Source organism: Cuculus canorus, chromosome 7 (genome assembly GCF_017976375.1).
Source record: "Cuculus canorus isolate bCucCan1 chromosome 7, bCucCan1.pri, whole genome shotgun sequence".
Lineage (NCBI taxonomy): Eukaryota > Metazoa > Chordata > Aves > Cuculiformes > Cuculidae > Cuculus > Cuculus canorus.
The window spans coordinates 34,658,330-34,683,722 of NC_071407.1; the positions used below are offsets into that span (position 1 = coordinate 34,658,330).

General features: G+C 51.5%; 2 protein-coding genes across 2 annotated transcripts in view; one reads left to right on the plus strand and one right to left on the minus strand.

The window, feature by feature from the left end:
• Window positions 1-25,393, minus strand: part of CDH23 (cadherin related 23) — a 219,539-nt gene that overhangs the window by 40,861 nt on the left and 153,285 nt on the right. The window contains exons 18-33 of the mRNA XM_054071251.1: window positions 23,256-23,328; window positions 22,858-22,974; window positions 22,180-22,292; window positions 19,990-20,097; window positions 18,624-18,813; window positions 17,638-17,783; window positions 17,119-17,338; window positions 16,370-16,522; window positions 15,253-15,366; window positions 13,824-13,972; window positions 4,169-4,229; window positions 2,985-3,133; window positions 1,913-2,048; window positions 1,321-1,709; window positions 1,130-1,231; window positions 209-211 (exon numbers count right to left, since the gene is read on the minus strand). Coding sequence (XP_053927226.1) covers window positions 209-211; window positions 1,130-1,231; window positions 1,321-1,709; window positions 1,913-2,048; window positions 2,985-3,133; window positions 4,169-4,229; window positions 13,824-13,972; window positions 15,253-15,366; window positions 16,370-16,522; window positions 17,119-17,338; window positions 17,638-17,783; window positions 18,624-18,813; window positions 19,990-20,097; window positions 22,180-22,292; window positions 22,858-22,974; window positions 23,256-23,328 — 2,223 coding nt within the window. The remainder of the gene's footprint in view (window positions 1-208; window positions 212-1,129; window positions 1,232-1,320; window positions 1,710-1,912; window positions 2,049-2,984; window positions 3,134-4,168; window positions 4,230-13,823; window positions 13,973-15,252; window positions 15,367-16,369; window positions 16,523-17,118; window positions 17,339-17,637; window positions 17,784-18,623; window positions 18,814-19,989; window positions 20,098-22,179; window positions 22,293-22,857; window positions 22,975-23,255; window positions 23,329-25,393) is intronic.
• C7H10orf105 (chromosome 7 C10orf105 homolog) lies at window positions 7,119-13,816 on the plus strand. Its single transcript, XM_054071253.1, has 2 exons — window positions 7,119-7,315; window positions 10,981-13,816. The coding sequence occupies exons 1-2, from the start codon at window positions 7,171-7,173 to the stop codon at window positions 11,400-11,402; spliced, it is 567 nt and encodes a 188-aa protein (XP_053927228.1). The 5' UTR covers window positions 7,119-7,170; the 3' UTR covers window positions 11,403-13,816.

Sequence of the window (25,393 nt, forward strand, 5' to 3'; positions counted from 1 at the left end):
TGGTGGATCCGGCAGCTGCCGTCTCAAGTGTTGGATCAGGGTGTTGGGATTTCTGCTGGCCAGCACCATGTTCCAGGGGCTGTCACAGAGGCTGGTAATGGTGAGATGGGGCTGGAGACTTCTGTCCTGGTCACTCCCTACAGCTCAACGTGGAGTTCAGGGTGGATCCTGGCCCTGATGGTGGTGCCAGCGCAATGGACACGCTTACCTTCTGTTGGAGAAGAGCAGAGGGGGAAACAGAGAAAACAAAAAAACCCAAGAGTTAGTAGAGGATGAGGGGGTGCTGCCACATGAGAGGGGCAGTGGGTTTGCAATGGTTCCCATCACACCAGTGTCAGGGGCTGCAGGTGATTTGGAAGCTCCTCTGTTGGTGTCTTTTTCTAGATAAGATGGGTGGTTTTGCCCCTTGCCCTGGGAGAAGCTCTGACAAGAGCATGGCAGTGTGCAGAGAGCACGGCCACCAGCACCCGTGGGTAGGGACAGGCAGTGCCTACAGCATCACTGCCTTCATCATCCAGCCTTCTTAGAGACAACAGATGCACCGAGGCACAGGAGCTCTTGAAATGCAGAACGCTGCCTGTTGCTGCGGGACAGCCACCAGTTTCAACACCTCCTGAAGTCCAACTCCTCCAGGTGGCCCAAAACAGCACAGTTTGGGTAGTGCCAGCCACGCTGCCCCAGCCCATAGCATGGGGACCAGGCTAGCCCTGCACCCGGTGTGCCTCCTGCCCAAGCAGAGAGATGCAAATCACCCCCCTGCTCAGCTGCCTTTGAAACTGCCAAATATAACCCTCTTAAACATAAACCACTGTGAAGTATTTCAAGGTCCTCAAATTTACCTCCCCCAAAATAGTTTTAGCTTGGTAAGCGACCTCCAAGCTCTACAATTTGAGGTAGGCTTTTTCTTTTCTTCTAAGAAATCCCACCCTATGACAAACAGAAGCTAAAAGTCACCGGTCCATGCTTATGCAATGCAAAGTTTCCCCCAAATCAGAGTTTCCAGATCCCGGTGGTCACAACAGAGAGGACAACTAGGACACGCTATCCCGTGCCAGAGGAAGAAGGAGGTGACCTAAGGTCAGCTCTGTCCATGCAAAGGATGGTGGGGAAGCGGGTAGAAGCTACTCACCACCGTGGAGTCAATCTTTGGTCCTCCATCGTCAGCCACCACCGTCAAGGTGTAGAAATCTCCCTTCTCTCGATCTACCTGACCTTTGACTGTTATCACACCCTGCCAAGGATGAACACCAATGTCAGCCACCAACTTCAAAGTCCACAGTGGACAACCAAGCCCCGAGGGACCATGCTATAGCTACTTACAGTGATCCCGTTGATTTTGAAGAGGGAGAGCGCCTGGGCATTGGTGTTGGGGTCAAACTTGTATGTAATCTGGTTGAGGTTGTCAATGGAGCGGGCCTGGACTCGGAGTACCTCAGAGCCCAGGGGGATGTTCTCCATAATCACAGCCTCATAGCTGCTGTTGGAGAACTGTACAGCCTCATCCAGCTCATTCAGCAAGCTGACGTACACGCTGCAGAAGCCCTGGTTGTTGGGGGGTGCCTGGTCCGTGGCAGAGACGTTCATCAGGTAGCTGGTTTTGGTCTCGTAGTCCAGGTACTCAATCGTTGTGATGAGGCCTGTGCTTTCATCGATCTCGAACTTCCCTTCGGCGCCTGACAGGATTTTGTAGCTCACCAGACCGCCGTTCCCTGGGGCAGGAGCAGGAACCATGCTGCCAGTTGAACCAAGCATCCCAAAGAAGTAGGCACCACCAATGCCAACCCCAACCATGGAGCAGAGCTCATCCCACATGGAGATTTGAGCCCAGTCAAGCCAGGATCCATGCAACGGCTGATTTCACCACTTTTCCTCCAAACTGTGTGTTTCTGTAAGCTCACCCCCAGCCTCCTACCTGTGTCTCGGTCAGTGGCCCGGACCACCACCACTGAAGTCCCTATTCCTGCTGTCTCCCGCAGCCCCAGGCGGCTGTACTGCCGCTGGGTGAACACCGGCACCTCGTCGTTAACGTCCTCCACATACACAATCACCTGTGAAAGCCACCAGAGAAAACATAGGTGAGCTGGGCAGGCTTGTGAAGCCTCACTAGCTGCTTATACTTGCAAGCGGAAATATATCCTTCACAGCACTCATCTGCTCCACAGGAGAAAAGTTACCTCTGCTTACAAACACCAAGTGATGGAGAGCGAACCCACACAGTTTAACATCATGGATTTGAAAAGCCTTGTGGCTGGAGTGACTCAGTCCTTCCCTGTCCGGATGGAAGTATGATCTGTATATTAATTCCTCTGTGCTTTGGGATCCCCTGCTCAAAACCTTGCACTTAGAGGTCCCACAGTGTAGAAACACTGATGACTCGGTGGGAAATTTTACTCAAAGTTCAGCAGGTCAAGCTGCTGTTTCTCCAGGGAACATCTTTTCTCCTCCTTCATTTTCTGCTTCCTGCTGGTGCTGTGGGCATGTTGTGCTCAGCCAGAGCCCATCCCACCAATGGGCTAAAAATAGACCCAACCAGAGGGCTGGGTATGTGGGAACCACGAGAAGCTGGTGTGTCACTCCTAAAGATTACTGCCCCTGGAATCTGGCTTATTTAAACAGATGCCTGGCTAGAAGACACAGTTCCTAACAGGCTGAGGTTCAGCTCATCCTCCTGGCAGCAGAGCCTCATCTCGCTGGGCAAGCAGGACTCCCCCTGACAGCAACTGACACACTACTTAACAGCCTCATCACACTGAAATGTCACAGGAAAAAAGAAAAAAAAAACGAACCAAACAAGATCTTCTCCACCCACAGGCAGCCCCTGAAGATTTTCCACCACCATTTCCATGCCAGATCTCTCAAAACTTCCTGCACGCCTGCACAGGCTGGAAATGATTGCCCTCTGATGAAGCATCCTAAATATTTTGCATGAACTCCTCCACTTCCTAATCCTGCTGCCCACCCCTTGGCAGCCACGAGGTTCTTACCCTTACGGAGCTCCTCATGGGTCCGTGTTCCGTGTTGTAGGCTTCCACCTCTAGAACGTGAGAGGAGTTTTGCTCCCTGTCCAGGGGCCGCACACCTCGCATCACCAGCCCGGTGCTGGGATTGATGCGGAAGTTATTATGCTCGTTTCCTGGTGGAGTGAAAAGTGAGTTGGATGCTGCCCATCACTGCTGTATCAGTCCTGGCAACACGCTCAGCCCTCCCCGGGGAGCTATCGTAGAATCATAGAATCACAGAATCATAGAATAGTTTGAGTTGGAAGTGACCTTAAAGCTCATCCAGTTCCAACCCCCCTGCCCATGGGACACCTCCCACTGGCTCAGGCTGCCCAAGGCCCATCCAACCTGGCCTGGAACACCTCCAGGGATGGGGCAGCCACAGCTTCCCTGGGCAACCTGGGCCAGGGTCTCACCAACCTCAGCGTGAAGAATTTCTTCTTTATGTCTAGTCTAAATCTGCCCCTCTCCAATTTATAGTCATTCTCCCTCATCCTATCCCCACAAGCCCTTGTAAACAGCCCCTCTCCAGCTTTCCTGTAGCCCCTTCAGGCATTGGAAGGCAGCCCTAAACTCTCCTCAGAGCCTTCTCCAGGCTGAACAACCCCAGCTCTCTCAGCCTGTCCTCATAGCAGTGGTGCTCCAGCCCTCAGATCATCTTTGTAGCCCTTCTCTGGACCCGTTCTAACAGTTGAATACCCTTCTTATGTTGGAGATTCCAGAACTGGACACAATACTCCAGACGAGGTCTCACGAGAGAGGAACAGAGGGGCAGAATCCCCTCCCTCGCCCTGCTGGCCACACTGCTTTGGATGCAGCCCAGGACACGATTGGACTTCTGGGCTGCGAGTGTGCACTGCCGGCTCATGTCAAGCTTCTCATCAATCAGCAAATCTTGGAAGCAGATTATTGAGCAAGACCCATGCCCCAATTGTCTTCAGTTACATCAGGCCCCATTCAGCAGGATTTGGCCCTTGCAAAGCCAGAACTACAGCATTTAGGTGTGCTCACCATCACTGACAAATCATTCCCTGTCAATTACCTAATGCTGAGGATTTGCTCAGGGGTGGGGAAAATATTTCTGTGGGCAGCAAAGTACAAAAGGATGGAGAGCGCAATGAAGCTGGCAAGAGCCTGGTGCCAATGCACAAACAGGCACACGGACTTACCCTTGACAATCCTGTACCACACTCTCCCATTAACGCCTTCATCCGCATCTGTGGCTTTCACCTTTGTGAGAAAAGAAAAACAGTGAAGGCATAGGGCAGAGATTTCCAGACTGTGACAAGTCCTCCCACCCCGCCGAGGTTGGACATCCTGCACCTCCACCTGAGCCAGGGAGCTTACCAACCGCAAAGCAAAATAAGCTGCCCTCACGGTGTTGCTGGACTGCAGGGATAGTGGGTTCAGGAGCCCTTGGCTGCCAAGTTAGCTGTAGGATGGGCTCAGGATAAGAGCTGAGCCTGAGGACCATGGCATGAAACTCATGGGTCAATGCACTGGTGGAGTTGCTTCCACCTGTCCTGCCCTGCACACCAATGCTTGCTCTCCTGGAGATGCCACTGGGGATGGAGCTTCACTCCAAGCTAAGCAGGGAGAGCTGCTCCCACTCCTGGTGGGCACTCAGACCACACATTGGGGTATATCATGTGCTGCGTTAAAGGAATGATCCACCTCTTGGCCAGCACATGAACTTGTACCAGGGGCCACCGGCTCTGACAGCTGCTTGCGCTTACCTTCTCACTGCAAACTATTGCCAAGTCCCCCAAGCAGCAGCATATGCGACAAATACCAAAAGAAACATGAATGCAACCAGCCTAGTGCATGCTGGTGGTCTGGACCCTGGTTTGAGTCCTCAAGAGACCCTGAGGACTCACACCCTTAGCTGTGATGCACCACACTATTTGGGCACCTACCAAAATAAACCATCCACCCCAGGAAACCCAAGACACGGGTCCCCTCTGGTGTTTCTGAACAACACTGCAGTGCTTTCCCCGCAAACCCCAGCCAGGAGCCCACCAGCCAGGCAGCTGGGAAGCGGGACTCGGCAAGAGGCAGTGGGGCTGTGCTCCCTCCCCAGCTGGCAACGAGCTGCTGCATCTCCCCTTGGCAGAAACCGCTTCCCGCAAAGCGTGCAAACCACAACCACAGTGCTGGCAACTTGTGAATCACTGAGGCAAGGACGTGGGGAATGCCTTAGCCTTTATTCTCCACCTGCTCCCCTCAGCGAGGCGTCTTTTGCCTACAAATATCACCGAGTGGTTTCCTTTTCCCAGGCAGGTGGGGTTTGCCAACAGATGTCACTGCAAAGACATGGGGTTACTGCAAAGGGCACACGTGCCGTGGGAACGGCAAGGCCACTTACAGAGGCTCAGCTTTAAAGCCCTGGGCTACCTTTAACCCACAGCCCCACACGATGCTTGCAGGAGTCGGAGACGCTCATCCGAAATACATTTTTGAGATGCCTTGAACTGCTCTCGTTCCCTTCCATCAAATAAGCCCACGTCAGCAGAAATCTTAGAAAATGCTGACCCAGCGCTTGCAAACTATTTGGATTTCGTACCTGTGCGCCACACACACTGTTTTTTTCTGTCTCAGACAGGCTCATATCTTGCTTAGGACCTGCAACAACCTTGTGCCTTGCTCCGTGTTTTACCACACCCCCAGCACCTTCCTTTCACAGCAGAGAGCAATCTCTCCCACACCAGCTCGTCCGCTGCTGGGGCTCCCCAGGTCCATTTCTGGGTGGGAGCTCGGCTGCCTCCCCTCCTGTGTGATGGATGGATGGGCTCTGCAGCAGCAGGCGAGCGATGCCCAGACAGACCAGCTGCCTTAACAGCCTGCCACACGCACCGACTCCCTCCTGAGAAAAGCTATCCTATTAGCCAAAACACTGTGCCAGGGTGGCAGCAGTGCGAGGGGAGCTTAAGGGACCGGAGACAAACCTTTGCAGCTTTTGGTGCCGCTCTCTGTCCTGCTTGTGGCCACGAAAATGAATTTCAAGGTGAACAAATGGAAGGGTTTCAACAAGATGAGCGCTGCATGGGAGCAGCAAACCACACACTGCAAACACCCCCTCAGGTACTCTTTTCCCAGCTCACTCAAGCATTTGCTGCAGGCAGCTCCGGCACATAAACCGGATGAAATGGGTCAGTGTAGGTATTAGGGTTTTATTTAAAAAAGCATTGTAATTCGCATTAAAGCAACAACTGCTCCTTCTGCAGCCGGGACACAGCTTGCTGCTGGGAAAAAGCTTGGCTGCTGCTGGTTTGACCCACAGAAGTCCCAGAGGAGATGCAGTATTTTCACAGACTGTCCCAAACTTGGGAAAATAATAGAATTTGATGGGTGGGAGAAAAGCTCTTTCTCCTGCAGGTGCAAAGCACCTTGTGCAGCTGAGCACAGAATCATAGAATCACCAGGTTGGAAAGGACCCACTGGATCATCGAGTCCAACCATTCCTAACACTCTCTTAAACCACGTCCCTCAGCACTTCATCCACCCTTTCCTTAAACACCTCCAGGGAAGGCGACTCAACCCCCTCCCTGGGCAGCTGTTCCAGTGCCCAATGACTCTTTCTGTGAAGAATTTTTTTCTAATATCCAACCTGAACCTCCCCTGGTGGAGCTTCAGGCCATTCCCCCTTGTCCTGTCCCCTGTCACTTGGGAGAAGAGCCCAGCTCCCTCCTCTCCACAACCTCCTTTCAGGCAGTTGCAGAGAGCAATAAGGTCTCCCCTCAGCCTCCTCTTCTCCAGGCTAAACAACCCCAGCTCTCTCAGCCGCTCCTCATCAGACTTGTAACTTGCACGGGTGCCTCCAGCCTGCTTTACACCCCTGCTAGAGAGAGACAGCTGCCAGCAGAGCCAGCCTTCCGCAGGCCAGTTTGCAAGCACCCCCAGCTACTGGAAAAGGGTCAGAAAAGGAGGAGAAAGCAGCAGGAATGAAAAGATAGGAAAAAAGCAGGCGGCTTTGCACAGAGTTGCTGGAAAAGGGGGAAATTGCACAGGGGGCTCAGCCCACAGCCGTACCATTCAGCCTTCCCGCAGGGGCAAAGCTCTGGGAAACATGTCCTGGGGGAAGCTCCATCTCTCATCCCAGCAGAGCACAGCCCCAGCACACCACCATGCTGGCAAAGAATGGGAGGGTGCTTGGGACCCCCCCCAGCTCTGCATGCTCTGGCTGCCCCCAGCCTGGCTGCCATCTCTCTCCCACCCTCCAGAAAGGAGGAGGGTCTGGCAGCCAGCAGAGCATGGTGGAAGAGGCGGCAAGGCAGGCGTGCAGAAGGCAAAACCCAGGCTTGTCTGCCTGGTGAGAGGTACGGACCCCAAATCCCCAAGGCAAAGACACCGCTGGCCACTCAGACTAATGCCGAGGGGCAAGTGAGGCAAGCTGGGGATGTGCTGCTGTCGCTGGCTGCAGAGATGCTGCCTTTGACCCTGTAGCCACCCAGGGAAGAGGGGAGATCCAATCTGGGGTGGGTTTTAAGTTATGCATCCCTCCCCGCTATTCCCTGTTGTGTTGCTGCGTCTGTGCCTGTGATGGGAGAAGGTGGAATGTCTCGGGGTGATGGGGCACAGCATCACTAACAGCCCTTTGCTTTTGGTACCCAGCTCTCGTTAAGCTAAGTGTTTGGTACCCTCCAGCATTCGATTCTCCTGCAAGCGAGTGGAAAGTGTGCATTGGGAAAAGCTGGGGAGCTCCAGGAAAGTGTTGCTAAGCAAGACAGGGAGAAGAAAAAGAGCTGCTTTTCATCCAAAAGCACAGAAGTGACTGAAAACAGCTTTTCTTCGCAGGAGTTTGAGAAAAGGAGGGAGAGCATATGGAAAAACTCCTGCCAAACTAGCTGTCTGTGCCAGGCTAGGCAGGCAGCGCCTGGTGCTGGGCAGAATAACACTCTCTCGTGCTCATGCACAACATTAATTTCTTCTTCCTCACCATCTTCCTCAGGAGCATTTTGCTTTTTGCAATTTCTCTTCTTTCCCTCTGATCCTTGGCTGTCTCGTGCCCAGTGAGTCCGGAGCACTCATGGGGATGTCTCACGTTAGAGGTGATTGCCCAGGAATGACCCTTCTAGGGTGGTTTGCCAGGCTGGGTAAGCCTGTTGGGAGCCCAGTTGGATGGCACAATGTGGGGCTTGGTGGGACCGTGATGCTTGGCTGGTGGATACAAAGTGCTGTGGGCAAACGGTCCATTATCACACTTCAGGAAAGGCACCCAGCTCCCAACCCATGGAAGGGAAGCCCTCATGCCCATGCCCACTGTGCTCAGAGCATGGAGAGAGCTGCTTTTATCACACCCCAATCTTTCTGCTGTTAAGACCCCAATTTGGAGGTAGCTCCCCAAAACGGTTGTAGCTCTGTCTCAGGCAGGTGGTGAGGGAGAACCCCCTTTGTGTTAATATGTTGAAAATTTATTTACCCTTAAAAAGAGTCACTCTTCACACACACTTTGCAAAGACGTCCAGATTTTTAGCAGCTCTTTTTGTTGGAGATCAGGCAGGGGGGAGCCTGGATCTCCCCTGAACCCACAACTCTCCCAGCCGAGACGAGTGTGAGGGGAGAATGGATGGGAAGCAAGAGAACAAGCCTGGAAAAGCCCAGGAAAACATCAGTGTGATCCCCCCTGATGGGTTTCTAGGGGACATAGTCATCTGGCTCTAAAAGAAAAACCCTACAGCCACCACCTACAGAGCAAAAAACAACTTGAAGAAATTACCCACACCTACCCGCTTGCTCTTAATGAACAATGTAAGGTCATCAAGCCAAACCACGGTAAATGCCAGAATGAAGGTAGCTGTGGTAACCTTGATTCCAGCTGCCTTTGGTGCGTGCAGTAAGCATCAGCCCTGTCTGCTGGTTTTCATGTCCTGCCTCCCGACAGACAGCGCACAAAAGCAGGGGGTCCTTGGTCCTTGCCAGGGGTTGCTTGGCTCCCAAAGCTGTAGGGGAGGGGGCTGAGCCAGGCAAGGAGAGGCTGCATGATAACGAAACCCTTTTTGGGTGAAGAGAGGTGAAAACATCACTTTGGAGCAGGGGTTGAGAGTCCCAGCCCCCGAGCCTGCTTGCAATACACACGGGGATTCACCGGAGCTGAGGTATTCTCAGATGCCAACCCTTTTTTTTTTCCTTTTTTTTTTTGCACTTCCCATTTTCTGAGCGGGAGACCTGGCTCTGAGCCATGGAAGCAGCTGTGTCTCCCCAGAACATCCAAGCTCTGACCAGGAGTCAGTCCTTGCTCTGAGGTCACAGCAACACACCTTTGATTGCCCAAGCCCAGGCAATGCAAAGTATTCCAGAAATAAATCACATCTCCCAAGAGCCTCAAACCCAGCACCCAACTCTAGTGGAAACGTCTGACCTTATTCCCTCTGTATCTCAGCTCATTGCGTGCGAGGGGAAAGGCATGGATCCTGCAGGAGTGATCCATTCCCACCAGCACCAAACAGGGTCTTGGCAAAACAAAGTTGGGAGATCTCCTACCTAAGCAAACACCTGCACACAGAGGGTATGGTTGTGGCATAGACCAATTCAACGACTCTTTAACTTCTGAGAGCTCAGCCTAGCAGCTCTCACAGTCTTTGTTTAAGGTTGTTTCCTCCTGTCTAATTTGGCTGGTGAGCGATGCTCATCTTTTCTGACGCAGTATCTCATTTTCCGCTGGGCTCATCTCTACTGGGCCGTCTCGTAGTTTCCAATTAGCGACTAAAGACATTTCACTGATGTCTTCTCTCCCCTTCACAAATGTTTTGCTGATGAATACCTGGCTGCTGCCTACACAAACCTGCACGGCTTTGAGACAGTGGCTGCAAGAGCAGACCCAGAGACCCTGACAGTCTCTGCAGCCCTACCTTTTCCTCCTAGAGCTCTTAATTTTAAGTTGGGTAAATCCAAATCCATACTTGCCAGGAGACTGCCCAGCCATGGACCAGTCTAATAGCTCTCCATCACCCTTCTAATTCCCACATCTCTAGGAAAGTCAGTGTAATGAAGCTTTACCTCCAGCATACAGAGTACGAAGGGCCAAGCCCAGCTCAGTTGTGTTGCAGAGGGTTGGCACAGCAATATTTCCCCATCTCTCATCTCCAACTTGGAGAGCTGCTGGCCTCCAGCACAGCCCATCCAGGGCCAGAAACAGAAGGGTGCACAGGAGCAAAACGATGGGAGCAAACTGCTCTGGGGATGCAAGTTGGAGGGGGGATCTGACTCAGTGGAGAAAGGAGAGGATACAGTCATTATGTGTTCAATGAGAGCTCTTACTGATAAGGCTTCGGGAAGCTGGTTTGCATCACCGTTTGCAGAACCGGCTAAGAAACCCGTGACATGTCTGAACCTGAAACCAGGTCAAGAAAAATGCCTAAGCCAAGTGGATTTTCGGCACAAGCAGGGTGAGGGTGTTAGATTGCACCCATGCAGAAAAGAAAAAGGCAATGCTAGTGCAGTACTGCAGCTCAACGGGGAGTTACCTGGGCAGAGGTTCAACCAATTACCCATTTTCTTTGGGAGAGGGAGAAAAATCAAAAAAACCCCCAAATGGCAGTCAATTCAAGAAAACCACATTTCTGGGGAATAGCGAAGAACTAAACCCCAGCAGCTTGGGGGCAGGACTTAGGACCTTCTCTAGCGTATGGTTGTTTATTGCTTCCAGAAAAGCTTCGTGCAACGTGTTTGTGTGTTTTCCCTACAGGTGTCAACAACCAGGGCTGTGGTACCACGGGTACGTGGTACTACCTGTGCTGGATTTCTTTGCAAAGCAGTTTTGCACTTCAGTTCAGGACACTAATTTGCAGGTTTAAACCCCACCTCTGTGCTTTGCTTGCTGGCGAAGCAGACTCCTATGACCCCGTGTCATAGGGAACGTGTCTGCGAGGGCCTTAGACATCAAAGCAAGCTAAAAATCCATCAGGTTGTACAGAGGGTGGCTGTCCAGTCTTTAGGTGGTAATCACTCACGTTGCGTTTCTGTGTCACCTTGTGCTCTGCAGGGAAGATGAGCACAGAGGATGCTGTCAATGGGACCTCTCCTACCTTGCCTCTCCTTGAGCTTCTGGTTCCAACCACTAAGTCTGTCCCACTCAGCCCTGCATCCCCCGAGATGGCAGACCCACTGACTATCATTGTTGCACTTGTCTGCATCTTCCTTCTCCTGGCGACCTTCCTCATCTTTGTCACCCTCTGCAAGCTGGCGGCAGTGGACCAGTCCCGCTCTGGGCCCTGCGAGTGCATGCCCCACCACCCAGTGGATGCCAGTGAGCCCCAGCTGAGGCTCTGGAAGCGTCTGGGCTCCCTGCGATGCTCCATCAACACCTTCAGGAGGAGTCGGCCAGTTTTCCAGAGCCAGCTTCCCTGCCCCAGGAGCTTCCCTGCCAGCCAGGACTGGGACATCATGGAGTCCACCAAAATGTGATCCTGCTCTGCAGGAACTAATTCACCCCACACCGCTATTCTTTCCCAAGCTTTTGGTTCAGGTTTAGTTCCCTCCTCAAACAGCTCCTGGTATCCTAGGCATCCTGGCAGAACCCCATTAAGCAGCCTATTTCCAGGCAGCAGCTCTGCGAGGTGACAGGAGATTTTACTCTTTCGTGTTCCTGAATGCTTTTCAGGTTACTGTTTCCTGGCAGGAAAGGTGGAGGCATCCAAACTACACCCACACACAACTATCACTGAGCAGTCCAATAAAATATTGCCGTTTAATTTCTTTTGGAAAATGCTGTGCAAGTTGTGAGACACCTGGACAAACAGCCTGGGCAAGAACAGAACCTGGCTGCCTAACAAATATCACTTTGAAGAGATGCATCCCAGTGCAAATGTGCTCTAAAAAAGCTATCCTCAGCTGACACTGCCTCCTGAGATGTGCTCCTGAGCAGGTGGAGGAAGGCTCACGTTCCTTGTTCCCCCTAGTCCCCATGCAACAAGCCATGGGTTGCTGTGGTTGATGCTTGGAAGGTTGATGCTACAGCTGTCTGCTGGAAACCGGCTTCAATAAATGAGCAGCGGGAGCAGGTAAACATGCCTTTAAATGCATTAAAGAGGCCTTTTGAGGCTTGCAGGCGCTGCCAGCTTGGAAAGGCACCACACAAGCTGAGCCATGTGTTTCCTCTGGGAGAAGGTACAACAGCCAGCAGGTAATCTGAAGTGCTTGAAGGAACCAGTAGGAGAAAGAAAAAGTGGTTTAAATCTTACAGCTCTGCAGCTCGTGCTAAGATCAGCCACTGAGTGCACCTCTTTGGGTGCAGTCTTCATGCCTAGCGAGGCCCTGTGATGAGCACCAAACCCCATTTCTATGGGTTTCACATGGTTCCTGACCCTCAAGCTGCAGCAGCTCTGCATGAAGACCTCTCTGTGCTGCCTGCAATATTCCCGCTTGCCTCTGGTCCTGGACTGCTTGGCTTTCGGACTTGTGCCTATCCAGCAGCTCACGTGGCTCTGAATGTGCAAAATAAGCTGAGTTTAAATGAGCAGCAAAATGGCTCTTGTCCTTTGGTTGTTTAAAGCCAGGCCAATCGCTGGTCAGGGCAGGAGTGGAGGGTGCAGAGGGATGGACTGGGGGGATGATGTGGGCAGCGTCCACAAGAAGGGGATGGGGATGCCGTAAAAAAACTCTTGTTGCCATACGGAGGTGGGGACATATTTGAAGGGGGAGAACTTCAATGGTCACTTTTAAAGGTGTAAATTAAACTAAACCCAGGTGATTACCCATTTGTACTTCTACCTGATTTCATTCTGCAGAAAACAAACTTCCCCCAAACAATGCCTTTCCTTTGTGACACATTGCCAAGGGTCTCTCTTTTGGGGACCATTCTCTAAAAAAAAGGGGACTTTGATGTCAAACTCAGGTTTTCTCCATCCCTAACCCTTCAATTTGCTAAAATGGCTCCGTTCTGGAAGTCCCATGGCAGGTTTTCTCTGCCTATGCAGCTCCCCTGCACATCTCTACCCCTGGGTGCAGGGATTACGGGCAGATTCCTGACCCATTATGGGCAGATTCCTGACCCTAGAGACACGCACCACACTATGAGCACCACGTACACTGTGCCATGGCATAACAGGTAACAAGGAGTCGTGGGGCTTGCGCTTGGAGACTGTCCAACCCGAGCACCACACACAGCTCCCAGCAAGCCTTTGTTGCAAGAGGCAAAAGGCTCCTTTCTTCCCTCCCAGTGACTCACTCTGCCTGCGAGAGCCAGGGACAAAGCTGCCCCTTTCCCCGCACCGGGAGAGGTATTCAAGGCAGGAGGAGCCTTCCCAGGGCCCTCTGCAAAGAGCCTTTGGTGCCCACTCCAGAAGAGCCCTGGGTTTGAAGGGATGCTGGAAGCCCTCAGAGGCTCTGTGAATGCCTGCATTCATTCGGCACTCACTGAGCCATTCAGCTCTGCCTACCGCTCCCTCAAAAAAGGAACAAAAATGAAAGCAAAGTCCAAACACCATTCTCTCTCCATTTTCCCCTGCTCTCAGAGCATCTCTTTGCATGTACTCTTTTCCCTCCTCCTTGAGATCTCTGTTCTGTGTCCCTTTTCTGCTGGGAGGAGGGATGCAGCGAGGCAGAGGAGCCTTGCCAACACAGAGCTTGGGATTTTTCCTCTCACCCCTGCAGAAACAGGGCAAGTTTCTTATTTTTCTGCCTTCTCCATGATGCTCACAGCCTGGGTTTGAAAAGGAGCAGAGGAGTGTATAAGCAAGAACACGTCTTGCCCTGGTCTGGAGGAACAAACCACCAATGGGGAAAGAAAATGTGCTTCCTGGGCTTCCTGCAGGTCACAGCTGCAGTGCCAGAGAGCAGGAGATCCCATCACCCACCCAAGGGGCCTGGTGGAAGAGAGCCACATGCCTGCACTATACTGCTGGCAGCTGGGATGTCCTCCGGGACGCTGACTTCGTAGCTGCTCTGAAGGAAGATGGGTCGGTTGTCATTGACATCCAAGACAGTCACGTACACGGTGGCAGTTCCAGTGCGCCGGTTCCCAGTGGGGCCGTTGTCTGTACGGGAGAGAAAGGCGAGGAGGTTCGGTCACCTCCATCTCTTCCTTGCACAGGTGGTGCTCAGCCTTCGGCTGCTGAAAACAACAGGACCAACATTTCTAAACTAAAATCCTCCACCTTTTCTGCAGCTTCCAAATCCCTGAACCACCAGCTCTTTTTCTGCCTATCTTGAAAGAAAAAGGAACAGTCAAACCACGACCAAGCCCTGTCATGGAGCTACTGCCCAATGAGGCTGGAAACACAACTGGTCATTAAAAAGCATTTACAACTCCTTAGATTAAGAGGGTGATGCAAGCTGGAAGGGACTGTTGGAGGTCAGGAATTCACGAGGGGAGGATGGGTAGGAGTCTGACGAGCTTTCCGTAGAGCTAGCTCCGTTCACAGCCAAAGCACCAGGACTGGCTGATGTTCAGTGCATAAGGACGTGGCAGGACGGCTCTTGGTTTTGCCACAAAGGATGAGGCAATGAGGAGCATAGGTTGGGTTTCCCAACATGCCTGATGCAAATGAGCACTAAACCCATCCAGCTGGGATCTGATGTCCGAGGAAACACAGGCAGTCTGATATCCATTGGAGGGGTAGAGCTGACCCTTTACCACTCGGGATCTGGTGTCCAGGGAAACACAAATAGTCTGATATCCATTGGAGGGGTAGAGCTGATCCTTTACCACTCGGGATCTGGTCCTGAGCACCCAGCCAGGGCAGCATCCCTGCTGCAGGTGCCATGGCATCTGCAATGCGGTGGCCCCAAGATTTCTGACCAAGCCACTTATTTCTCCTTTCAAAAGGGATGTCCAAGTTTTTGGTAAACAGGCACCTCATTATAAAGCTCTACAGACAATGGCCAAGATGTGTTTGGCAAGCGAGCCCTCTGCCCACGCCAGGTGGCTCTGGATTAATTAACAGCCACTGAGCCAAGGGCTGGCATGGCATTAGGAGAATGATGCTGTGGTGCTGGCATTTCTGGGTGGAGATCTGCCTCAAACAGCATGGAGCCTCTAAGGAATGGGGATCTTGCCTTCCTTGAAGGAAAAGGAAAGCCTCAAGGCTGGATGAAACCCCAAGGGCTGACTTTACTGTCTGCAAAAGTCTTGCTGGAACCGGAACAGATTAATGCCCATGGGTTGTTAAATGCCAACACCAAACACAAGCTCTGGTCTACAGAATGCCTCAAAGATTGCTGCCTCTCTGCTGCACCTGAGGCAGCTCAGCACGTGCACGGCCTCCCCATGTGGCTGTGTGGCAGCGGTCCCATGGGAACAGTGGGAAATCCTTACCAATGGCCTCCAGGATCAGTGTGTACGATGCCACAGTCTCCCTGTCCAGACTCACGACTGTCCTGACCACACCGTCCCTGAAGCCGACGCTGAATTTGCCATCCTGGTTCCCACCTGCAGCAAAGGACAAGAACAGGGTTATCTGCTGTACGCTTGTAGGGAGCACAGCCCTCACCGCAAGGGATGCTGCAGTCTGGGCACAGGGTCAGTGGAAATCTCAAGTGCTCAGCCTGCCCTCCTGAAAAGCATTTTACATGGTTTTGAGCAAGGGAAATGTAGGGCAAGCTTGTATCTCATCCCAGGGAAAGCTTCTCTGCAGCAAAATTGGGCAAAGCACCATCTTTCTGCCGCACCAAAAGCCGTGCCTGCCTCACAGTACAGGCAAGGAATGATGCTTAGAGGAAAAGCTGAATGATGTCAATGCCATATCATTTCCTGAGTGCTTCGGAAGCAAACTGGTGCCACTTTGCATGTGGCCTGTGGTACCTGTAGGACAACACACACCTTTTCTCTTCTGGCGGAAGGCAGAGGGATTGAGAGATGAAACACATGGCTGCTATTGTAAGAAAAATGACTCTCAGGTGATACTTCTATTTTTGCCCTCTTCCTGAGGGCTAAATGCCACGCATGTACAGTTTGCAAGCCAAAGTGCGTCCAGGGGTTTCCCCAGGCTCCCGCTGCAGGTGCTGCAGTTGCAGTGCAAGGCAGGCACAGCCCAGGCAGCATCACTGCCTCCCTGCCCACCCAAACCCACCTGCACGCAGGGCTACAAGATGCCCTAAAACTCCTGAAAGCCTTCCAGCACACTACACAAATGCCACGTCAGCAGTGTTAAACCCATCTTTACGCTTTTCCTGGCTACATCCCAGTGCTGTGAGAGGGCAAGGGATGCTCAGGGGCAAGGGTTCAGCCCAGACAGGGCACAGGAATAGCATGGAACGGTCAGCAAGGCAGCGAGCCAAGCGGGGCTGTTCGGCAGAGGGCGATACCACACAAGGTTTGGAGGGGCTGGAAAAGTCAGGGCTGATGTGCAGAAGACCCTGGCCGTGGTCTGGGGCAACCTGCTCCTTTCCACAGTCAAAGGCCCTCTTGGCAGCGTTTTGCAAGGGTTTCATACCTGTGATAAAGTAGCTGAGCTCAGCGTTCAGCCCAACATCAGCATCCGTGCAGTTGAGCCGGACCACTTTGAAATCCCGGGCCACATTTTCGGGCAGTGACACATTGTAGATGGACGGGAAGAAGGTGGGACTTTCATCATTCACATCCAGAACTGAAAGGGGGAGCAGAGCTGAGTGCCCTCCCAAGGTTGCCCCTCCTGCAGATTCCAAGCTGACATCCACCAGGCTTCCCAAACAACCCATGTGGGTCTCAGAGAATGCTCTGCCTGCTTCTACCCATCTTCTGTGTGGTGGGATGCCTGCAGACCGGCCAGTAAGGACTAGTCCCCATGGCTTCAGGTTGTATTTTCTTGTCTCTGGTACATACAGATCACCCCCACCAGGTCCAAAGAAATCCTACATCACTGAAATTAAAGTTACTGTTTGCACCAAACTAATTTCCATCCCCATTCAGAGGAAAATATGAGGCTTAAATATAAGCTCAGTATTTTCCAGCATATGGCAGAGAGCTCTGGAGTTACAGGATCAGAAACTGCTTTTTTCAGACCCAGGCCTGAAGAAAATCCAAGGTCAATTTATTTTCAGAAAACACTTATCCTCAGTACTAGGATTGATGCATTGAATTAAAGACAGAGCACCTAATAAGGGTCTGAGCGTTTCTCCTACCTAAACCATGTCACCCATGGTTTTGGGACTGGAGGGGGCTCTGTGGGTGGGCAGGGCTTGGAACAGGTCTTGGTGCACCCACCTTTGACAGTGAGGGTGCTGGTGGAGCTCTTGGAGGGCACGCCAGCATCACTGGCCACCACCCGCAGGTAGTACTCAGCGATCCTCTCTCTGTCCAGCACAGCAGTGGAGGTGACGAGCCCGCTGGTGCTGTTGATGAGGAAATCCATGCGAGGCATCCCCACCTGCATGCGGTATGTCACCTGCCCGTTTGGACCCTCGTCCAGGTCGATGGCCACTACCTGGTGAGGAGAGCTGAGGTAAGGGGTGAGCCTGACTGTCTCCTGACTGACAAAAATCACAGTACATAAAACCTGAGAATTTCTTTGCCCCCTGCGATGCTGAGTTGAAACGAAAGGTCCTTGATATACCTCCTCTGCTGGGAGTGAGTACATCGGGTGGGATGCTACAACGTCTTCTGCATCCTCCCATTTGCATTGCAAGAGGATGGTGAGGACGTCTTGCTTTGCAGAAGCAACGGCATGGGCAGCAGCCGCAGCAGCTCCCGGAGCAGAGCACGGCAGCAAAGGGACACACGCACCTGGAAGACGGAGGAGCCCGCAGGAAGGCCCTCAGCGATCTCAGCGGTGAAGGGCAGGTTTTGGAAAGTGGGGTCATTGTCATTCAGGTCCAGCAGGTTGACAAAAACCGTGGCGCTGCTGGTAGCTCGCAGCGGTGGCCTCCCACCTGTGGAGGCCAAGAACAGCGTTTCAAGGTTAAAGCCTGCTGGCTCTTGGAAGCCAGCTGGATAATGGAAAATGATCTTTATCTCTCTCCTTCTTTATTTTTCCCCCCTCCAAAATTTTCCCTAAGATGCTATTTCCAAAACAAAAGACATTTCACACTTAAGCTGCTCTTCTCCCCTCACCTGCTCAACTGACTTTGCCAGGTACTGACAGAGCCAGCCTGTCAGTTCCTCACCAGTCCTGCAAGCCATGCAGGCTCAGCTCAGCAGAGAAACCCCAAGCCACCCAGCAGACCTTGCAGAGCAGCCCAGAAATGGGTTCCTCTCTGTGCCTTCACGTACCGCATCTTCTCAGCAGCACGTTATGAGAACCTGGCCCTGGCTTCATCTACCTGCCCACACCAAACATCCACATCTTTGTGCTACAGCCCGTGCCATCTACACACAGTCTGAGCACAGGTCTCCGGCAAAACAGACGTTTCACATACCAGGTGCTTTTAGGTTTGGTTTTTAACTGCAAAATGTAAAGACTTGTGTCTCCCGTTATGAGAGAGAGTTTCTGCCTCCCAGGCTCATCGTCAGGGCTGCTGCAGAAAGCATCGTGCTCGCATTTTGAGGTTTTCTGGTTTGGTTTAGCAACAGGTTTCACCCTCCTCTCAATTTTTTTAACCTCAAAAACATCTTTGGAAAGTATGCTCAAACCAGGAAAATTCAGAAACTTCATGGTAAAGAAAAATCAGGCTTAAAATAGTTCAGCTTGACACATAAAAACCTTCATGGAGGGCAAGTGAAGGGAGAGTGACCACCACGTCAAAGAGGAGTGGGACTGAAGCAGGGCTTACAGTCAGTGACTGACACCACAATCCTCCTCATGAGTTGGGCTTCCTGGGCATTGGGGTTCTCCCGGTCCAGCAGGACACCGGTGGTGCGGATCTTGCCCGTGGTGCTGTTGAGGCTGTAGAACTTGTTGGGGGGTCGGATGCTGTACACCACTGTGCCATTCTCCCCCAGGTCCGGATCGACAGCCACCACCTGCCATAGAGAAACAGCCAAAGTTAAAGCAGAGAGATGGGAATTAACACATAGTTGTGTTCCCATGTAGATTTACCAGTGTCTAATAATGAGGCTGAGCTCACACGAGAGACTTCCCTGCACCACCAGCAGCAAGAAGTTCTCCTTCCTCCATACAGCTATATATTTTCATGATATCTGCAGGGATTTTGTACCCCCAAGACCTCTACTGTGGTGTTAAATCTCACCAAAACTGGCCTGGCAAGAGACATGAGCACACAGCAATCAAACGGGCTTTTCTCCTTTTAAATAAAAACAGCAAGAAAACAGGCGCCCATCAGAAAAAAAACCCCAAACAGATAAAGAGGCATGCTGAGGAGCTTGTGCCGCTACACCAGAAATGCTGAAAATAATTCACTGGTGGGTTCTCCTCCAAGCCAGACATTTTATGCTTTATTGTTCTCCCTGTGATATTTTTAATGACAGTGGACATTTACATTAAAAAGGCCTCAACTTCAATACACTCATAACTTCCCCGACCCCCACTGCTCATCCTATTTACATCGTATGGGTGACAGAATAATTATTTTCCCAGCAACTAATTGGGATGTCAAAGGCAAGATGACTTCGAGCAGGAGCCAAGTAGTGGGGCTGGTGCTGCACAGAAGAGAGAAAAGAGCCGCGCTCTGTCTCGGGCTGCACTGCCAGACCTTTCTTCGCACATCAACTCTTTTTCTTTCATAGCCTTTCTCCTTATTTGATTTTGTGGAATCTCTTCGCTTTTCACTCATTTATTTTCCGTCTTGTGCCCGTCACTTTTCTCTCAGTGTGATGGAGTACAAGCCTCCCTCTCTCCTTCTCTTTTATTTCAGCAGAGGGACTTGAAAGGTGTAAATCAATGTCTTTCAGAGAGGTCCTTGAAGGAGGTTGCAGGCGAGGCTAAGAAAAGGAGAACCTGGCCAAATCCCATGCAATTTGAGGAGAAAGAAAAAAATCACACGGGATGGGCAGCAGTGAGGGGGCTCAGGAGTAACCTTTTAAATTGACTTCTGCAAGATGGTGCCTGGCTGGAGGTGACACCGGTTAGGAGGTGACATCATTTTGGAGGTGACTCCCTGCTCCAGCCAAGCAGGTGACAGCCTCACTGGGTGAAAGAAAGAGTCTTTTTGTGGAGTAGCCGCCTTCCTTCACACGTACCGTGGTGACGTCCGAGTTAGGGGGGGTCATTTCCACCAGGTTGATGTAGTACGGCTCATCCTTCCACGTGGGATAGTTGTCATTGATGTCCAGCAGTGTGATGTTCACCTGTAAGACAGCAAGCAAGCAACGCTGCATCAGGTGGTATTGGTTCCTCGAGCAGCACAGTGTGTTCCCTGGACGTACAGCAGCGCCAGCACCAGGTACCCAACACATGTTCACCTTCTGGTGGTAAATCCCAGACTAAAACAGCCTCCAGCATCCTCACAGCTAAGGTTCCTTGGCATATCCGATGCTGGTTTGGCTCACATCTACTTATCACCTTGCAGTTAAAACAACCACAAGGGCACAAGCTGTGCTTTCAAGCAGCTGCTTCACAGGGGGAGGGGTGTGCAAATCAGTGGGGGAGAGGGCACAGCAGGAGGGTGGCAGGAAAGGAAGGGAAAAAGCTGGGTAATTGGTGAAAAGCGAAAAAAAAAAGGGAATAAATGAGAAATTGGGAGAAGGTACAATAATAGGGGGTTGGAGGTGCAAAGATGAGAGAGCACAGGAGAGGATGGTGCCCTGAAGTGTTACCTATCTTCAATTTCAGCGTGAGAAATAGCATCTAAGTTACAGCAGGGAGCCTCGAGGAATGTGTTCTGTTGTCTGTGAGTCTCTCACCTCCCCTCATCACCCGTTTGAGCGCAGCCTGTGAGTCTATAAAGGTGCCTTAGGGAAGAGCTACAGCTTAAGTGAAGAGGGGCAGAGGGGCAGGAGGGATCTCCGGCACCTGTGACCCTCACACACGGTGCCTCAAGGAAGCTTCTTCTGGGGTCTCCTGCGCCCCCCAAGTCATTGGGTTCTGCTGCTGCACCGGGCTGAGCTGCTGGTGCCACCTCGTGGGAGAAGAGGCAAATCTGAACACCAAAGATGTGCCCCCACAAGGTCCAAGGCACCAGCGTGGTCCCTGGAGAAGGCTGGTGACCTACCACTGCCCCCAAACACACTCGGTACTTATCCATCACCCGGGATCTCGCAAAGCCTCTGAATGGACCCTTATTCCCAGATCAAAAATTATTATAGGGAATAGCTCTGAGTCCTGGGTGTATGTCCTTGCTAATGACAGTAGACAAATGTAATCAGCCACCTACTTCTCACCGCGTTTTAATATTCTTTAACTTTTTAGGAACTATGATGCATTTCTTTTTTCCTAATTGCAAACTGCTGCAAACCCCTTGTTTTGCATTTCAATAAAGCTATCAGGAGAACATCATTTCATCTAGAGCCCCAAAGGGGAACCCGGTGTCCAACAGGCCATACTGCTGCCTGAAAATGGCTGTTGTCTTCCTCTGGGAAGCTCGAAAGGGAGATTCTAATCTCCCACCTGGGTCATACACCTTCTGACAGCCTTCAGTAGTGACAGTCATTTTTGGGATCTCTCAGCACAACCACAGTGTTTCTCTGCATCACCCCGATGCGTGGAGCATATTGCCTGTGACCCAATTAAGAGTCCAGGAGCAAATGCACCCAAATGTTAAGAAATGTTCAAACCACCATAGTTCCATGAACTGTGAGAGATGAATTACTGGCATTTTGTATCCTGGTATTTCTGAAGACTCGTACAAATCCTTTGCAAACAAGTCTCTGTGATGTCTGTGAAGGGCAAGGCAAAGAAGTAGGATTCAGTCTGCAGTACAATGGCCTGCATCTCCATCAGAACTTTCTGAGGAGCTCAGGCACCACAAACTGGTTGGAAACCCTTGATCCAGGCAGTATGTGAATAGTAGTCATCAGGAACAACTAAGCGTGCCTGCAAGCTCTTCAACCAAGCATTTTCTCAAGAGGCGTGAACAAAAGCAGTCATGCTGTGGGTGGAATAGGTACCCATTACCACCTTTGCACAGAGAGCTGGACACGTCAAGCACTGGAAGGTCAACTGTCTCCTGAGTAAATGGCTTTCCAGGCAAGAAAGCCTGACTTTAAGGTCTACACAGCCCAGCCAGTCATTCTGCAAGTGCTATGAGCAGTGGTAGGGGCAGCCTAGAGGGCAGACACGGCTGTAAGCTCTTTACCCATTCACAGAGCTAAAATTAAACACTGCTAGCATGAGGAATTGAAGCACTGGTGCCTGGGCAGCCCTCCCCAATGCCAGCCCCAGCCATGCACCAGTGGCTCCAGGAGATGCGAATTATTCCTTCCCACGCTCACCATAGCAATGCCTGTCTTCTGATGGTGGCCCACACCTCCATCTACTGCCCGGACAATGAGGATGTATTCAGATTTGGCCTCCCGGTCCAGCAAAGAGGTCGTTGTGATTTCTCCTGCAGCCACAGAAGACAGAGGGATTAGAGACATTGTAGGGTGAGTAGGGCACTGGTGAAAAAACAGGGATACTCAAAACCAGAGAGAGGATCCTTCATAAATGGGCCCCTTCTTCTGATTCAGTTTCAAACAGATAGACCTTGGAAGGGTCAGCTTGTTTGCAAGCTCCTACAAACATCGTGCAGGAGACCATTTAAGAACTGCCTGTGATCCTTCATGCTCTTCCCTGCCCAGAATGAACCAAAAATGATGCCAGCAAGGGAAGGTGGGCCGTGGCTCCTGAGCTAACTTGAGCCCTTGCAGTCAAAGCCTTATCTCAGGTGTGACTCCCAGCAGAAGCTGAGCTTCAATCCATGTCCCTGTCAAAGCTCTCACAGTGACCAAGCAAGAACCATGGCTGAAATCTGGTGAATTCCTTAAATACCATTTCTCCTAAATAGGCTGCTCAGGGCAGGTGAGGAAAGGAGAGAGGGTTAAAGAGGAAAAATGATGGGGAAGAAAACAGGGGGAAATTTAGGAGAGAGAACTGAAAGGAAAAGAGGGAAAGCACATGTGGAGGCTCACCTGAGCGGGCGTTGATCCGAAAATGTGAGGAGCCCTCCAGGGAGTAGATGATTGACTCCTGTCCATACTCCCTGGACCGGTCCATGTCCGTGGCATTAAGAAACAGCACTGTGGCTCCTTGGGGGAAGAAGAAATGAGGGCTGGGATGGGCATTTGCAACCCAGAGCAGATCTCCCCAGTTGCCCTGTCCCCTCACAACACTCCTGCAGGTCACCTCGTCAAGGGTGTCCTTTCACCTGCACGCACACTGGCGTCAAACCCCCAGGCCCCATGGCTATGAAACTCTGACAGGTCTCTGGCTTTTGCCTCCCCAAAGAGCCATCACCCACCCCATTCTGGCTTTAGACCCTCAGGGCCCTTCTGCTAGCCTGGAGAAAGAGCAGGGCTGTGCTTTGTACCTGCCATGATGTCCTCCATGACGGTTATAACATAGGAGGGCTTGCTGAATGTGGGGGGGTTGTCATTTTCATCCTGAAGCAAAGAAAAATTCAAGAGGTTGGTTGGGAAAAATGCAAAAGTCTTGTATCAGGATGCTCCTGGCCAACAGCATCTCAAGATGTGACCAGCTGAAGACAACAGCCTTGGGGAACATGTTCTTAGGGGTAATGCACCAGAATCTGAGCATAAAGTTTCATTTCAGAGGCAGATGAGGTTAAGGAAAGCCAAGCATCCTCCATCTACCACAAACCCTGGGAAGACTCAGGTATCACAGGAACTACAGCAGCATCATTCCCAAACCTGTTCCTCCCTCTTGGAGGGACCTGCTCGAGGTCCCATTGGCCATGAGGCCACCAAGCAGACTGGACCGGCCAGGGGAGCTGCTGAGCTTTGGCTGCCTTTCTTTAAGTGAAGGAATGCTGTTGGTATTTGAAGCTACAGCATCTTCAGGTGTGAAGTTGGTTTGTACACCAACATGCTCCCTCCAAGCCTGTCTCTGCCAGTGACTACAGCCAGCCCAGCAAAACCACATAAGAGCAATTGCTCAAGACATCCCTCAAAACAGATTTTGGATGAGTTCAAAGCACCCCCAGGAGGGCTTTAAATGCTGTTTAAACAGTGTTAAGAATCTGCCTTAAATGAACAAAACCAAACAGCCTACAGAGGGAAGGATGGAGCCACCAGGACATTAAAACACCTTTATGGACTTTGTTGTTCCCTGGGGCTGATCTGGAGGCATTTTCTACCTGGAGATCACTGATGGACCCGCAGGATCAGCTGCTCCTGCTACCACTGAACTTGATATTTGCAGCAATTTCACGTGCCAACGATGCCCATTGTACTACAATCAAATTGCCATCCTCTGCTCTTGTTGTTGGAAGCAGGTGGTCCTTTAATCAGCCTTTGCATCACTCAGCTTTCACGGTGCCTCCTCTGAGGGTAATGAAGAAATTGTTGGCTCTGCAGGGTGCTGTCCTCACAGTTCCTCCTCCTCTTCTTCACAAAGGTGGGTCAGAGTCATCACCCCAGGGCAAACCCAGGAGGTTAAAGGCAAAGAAAGCAGAGAGACTGATCATGCATCCATGTGGCACCTGCAGCTGGGCCTGGGTGAGTTGCACCACTGTCCAGGCTGGGTGGAAGTAACCCAGAGCAGACGCTATAGTGTTTCGTTAGCAGTGCTGGCTTCATCAAGCCCTGCTCAGCACCACCATGGCCTGGTAAACTGGCTTCCAGAGAGCCAAGGGCTTGCTCCTGGCTGGCTCTCCGTCTGGCCAGGGCTGGTGTGCACCTGCCTGCAGCACGATGCATGGCTTCTCTGCTTAAGAAGAACATTTCCCACTTCAGCAGTGTGAACTCCAAAGCTCTCTACTGCAAACCTCCCCGTGTGCCCCCTGCAGCACATGTGGTGAGACGGGTGCTGGCATGCTTCCTCTGCTAAACTATTTCCCTCATGATCCCATCTTACTAATTTCCACAAAACCAGCTTCTCATGGTCCCCTGACCTTCAGCCCCAGACAGCCATCATATCATCTTCCTAGATGCTGATAACTGCAGACAGTCACACTAACCACACAATTCCCTTCCCTCCAGTCATACACACACTATCAGTCTCTGGCTCATCGCTTCGAACAGGGCATCAGTGGCAGGGACTGAGGCAGAAAGTTATTAGCGATGGTATTTTCCTGGATCCTGGCGTGTTGCGCACTATTAGTTCTGATTCGGCAGCTCCCTCTACAAAAGCGTATTGTCCCCTAATGGGAAATCTACAAGGCGAGTTTGACTTCTTTATTAAAAACCAACAACCAAAGGATGAAAAAAACCTTCCCCCCTCCACACTGATTCTCATTCTGCCTTTTCACAGCTCTTGTTCCTCAAGTGCCATCGTGAAATGCTTCCTTCTCATTTTCTTCCTATTTTCTGGCTTTTTTTTTTTCTTTTCTTTTTCCCGTTTAGAGAAAATCCCATTGGCTGAGAGTGGGAAAAGTGACATAAGCATACAGACTCAATCCAGAGGAGATGACCCACTGGTGAGTGGTCTTTAGAAAGAGGTGTTTATTCTGTCTGAAGCATAGTATAGAAAGGATGCATTTAGTCACAA

Excerpts from the sequence above, each read along its gene's own strand:
- C7H10orf105 (XM_054071253.1), top strand. The coding sequence starts at position 7,171 with ATGCTCTGGCTGCCCCCAGCCTGGCTGCCATCTCTCTCCCACCCTCCA. Across the intron at positions 7,316-10,980 it reads GCTTGTCTGCCTGGTGAGAG|GGAAGATGAGCACAGAGGAT; the intron begins GTACGGACCCCA and ends TGTGCTCTGCAG.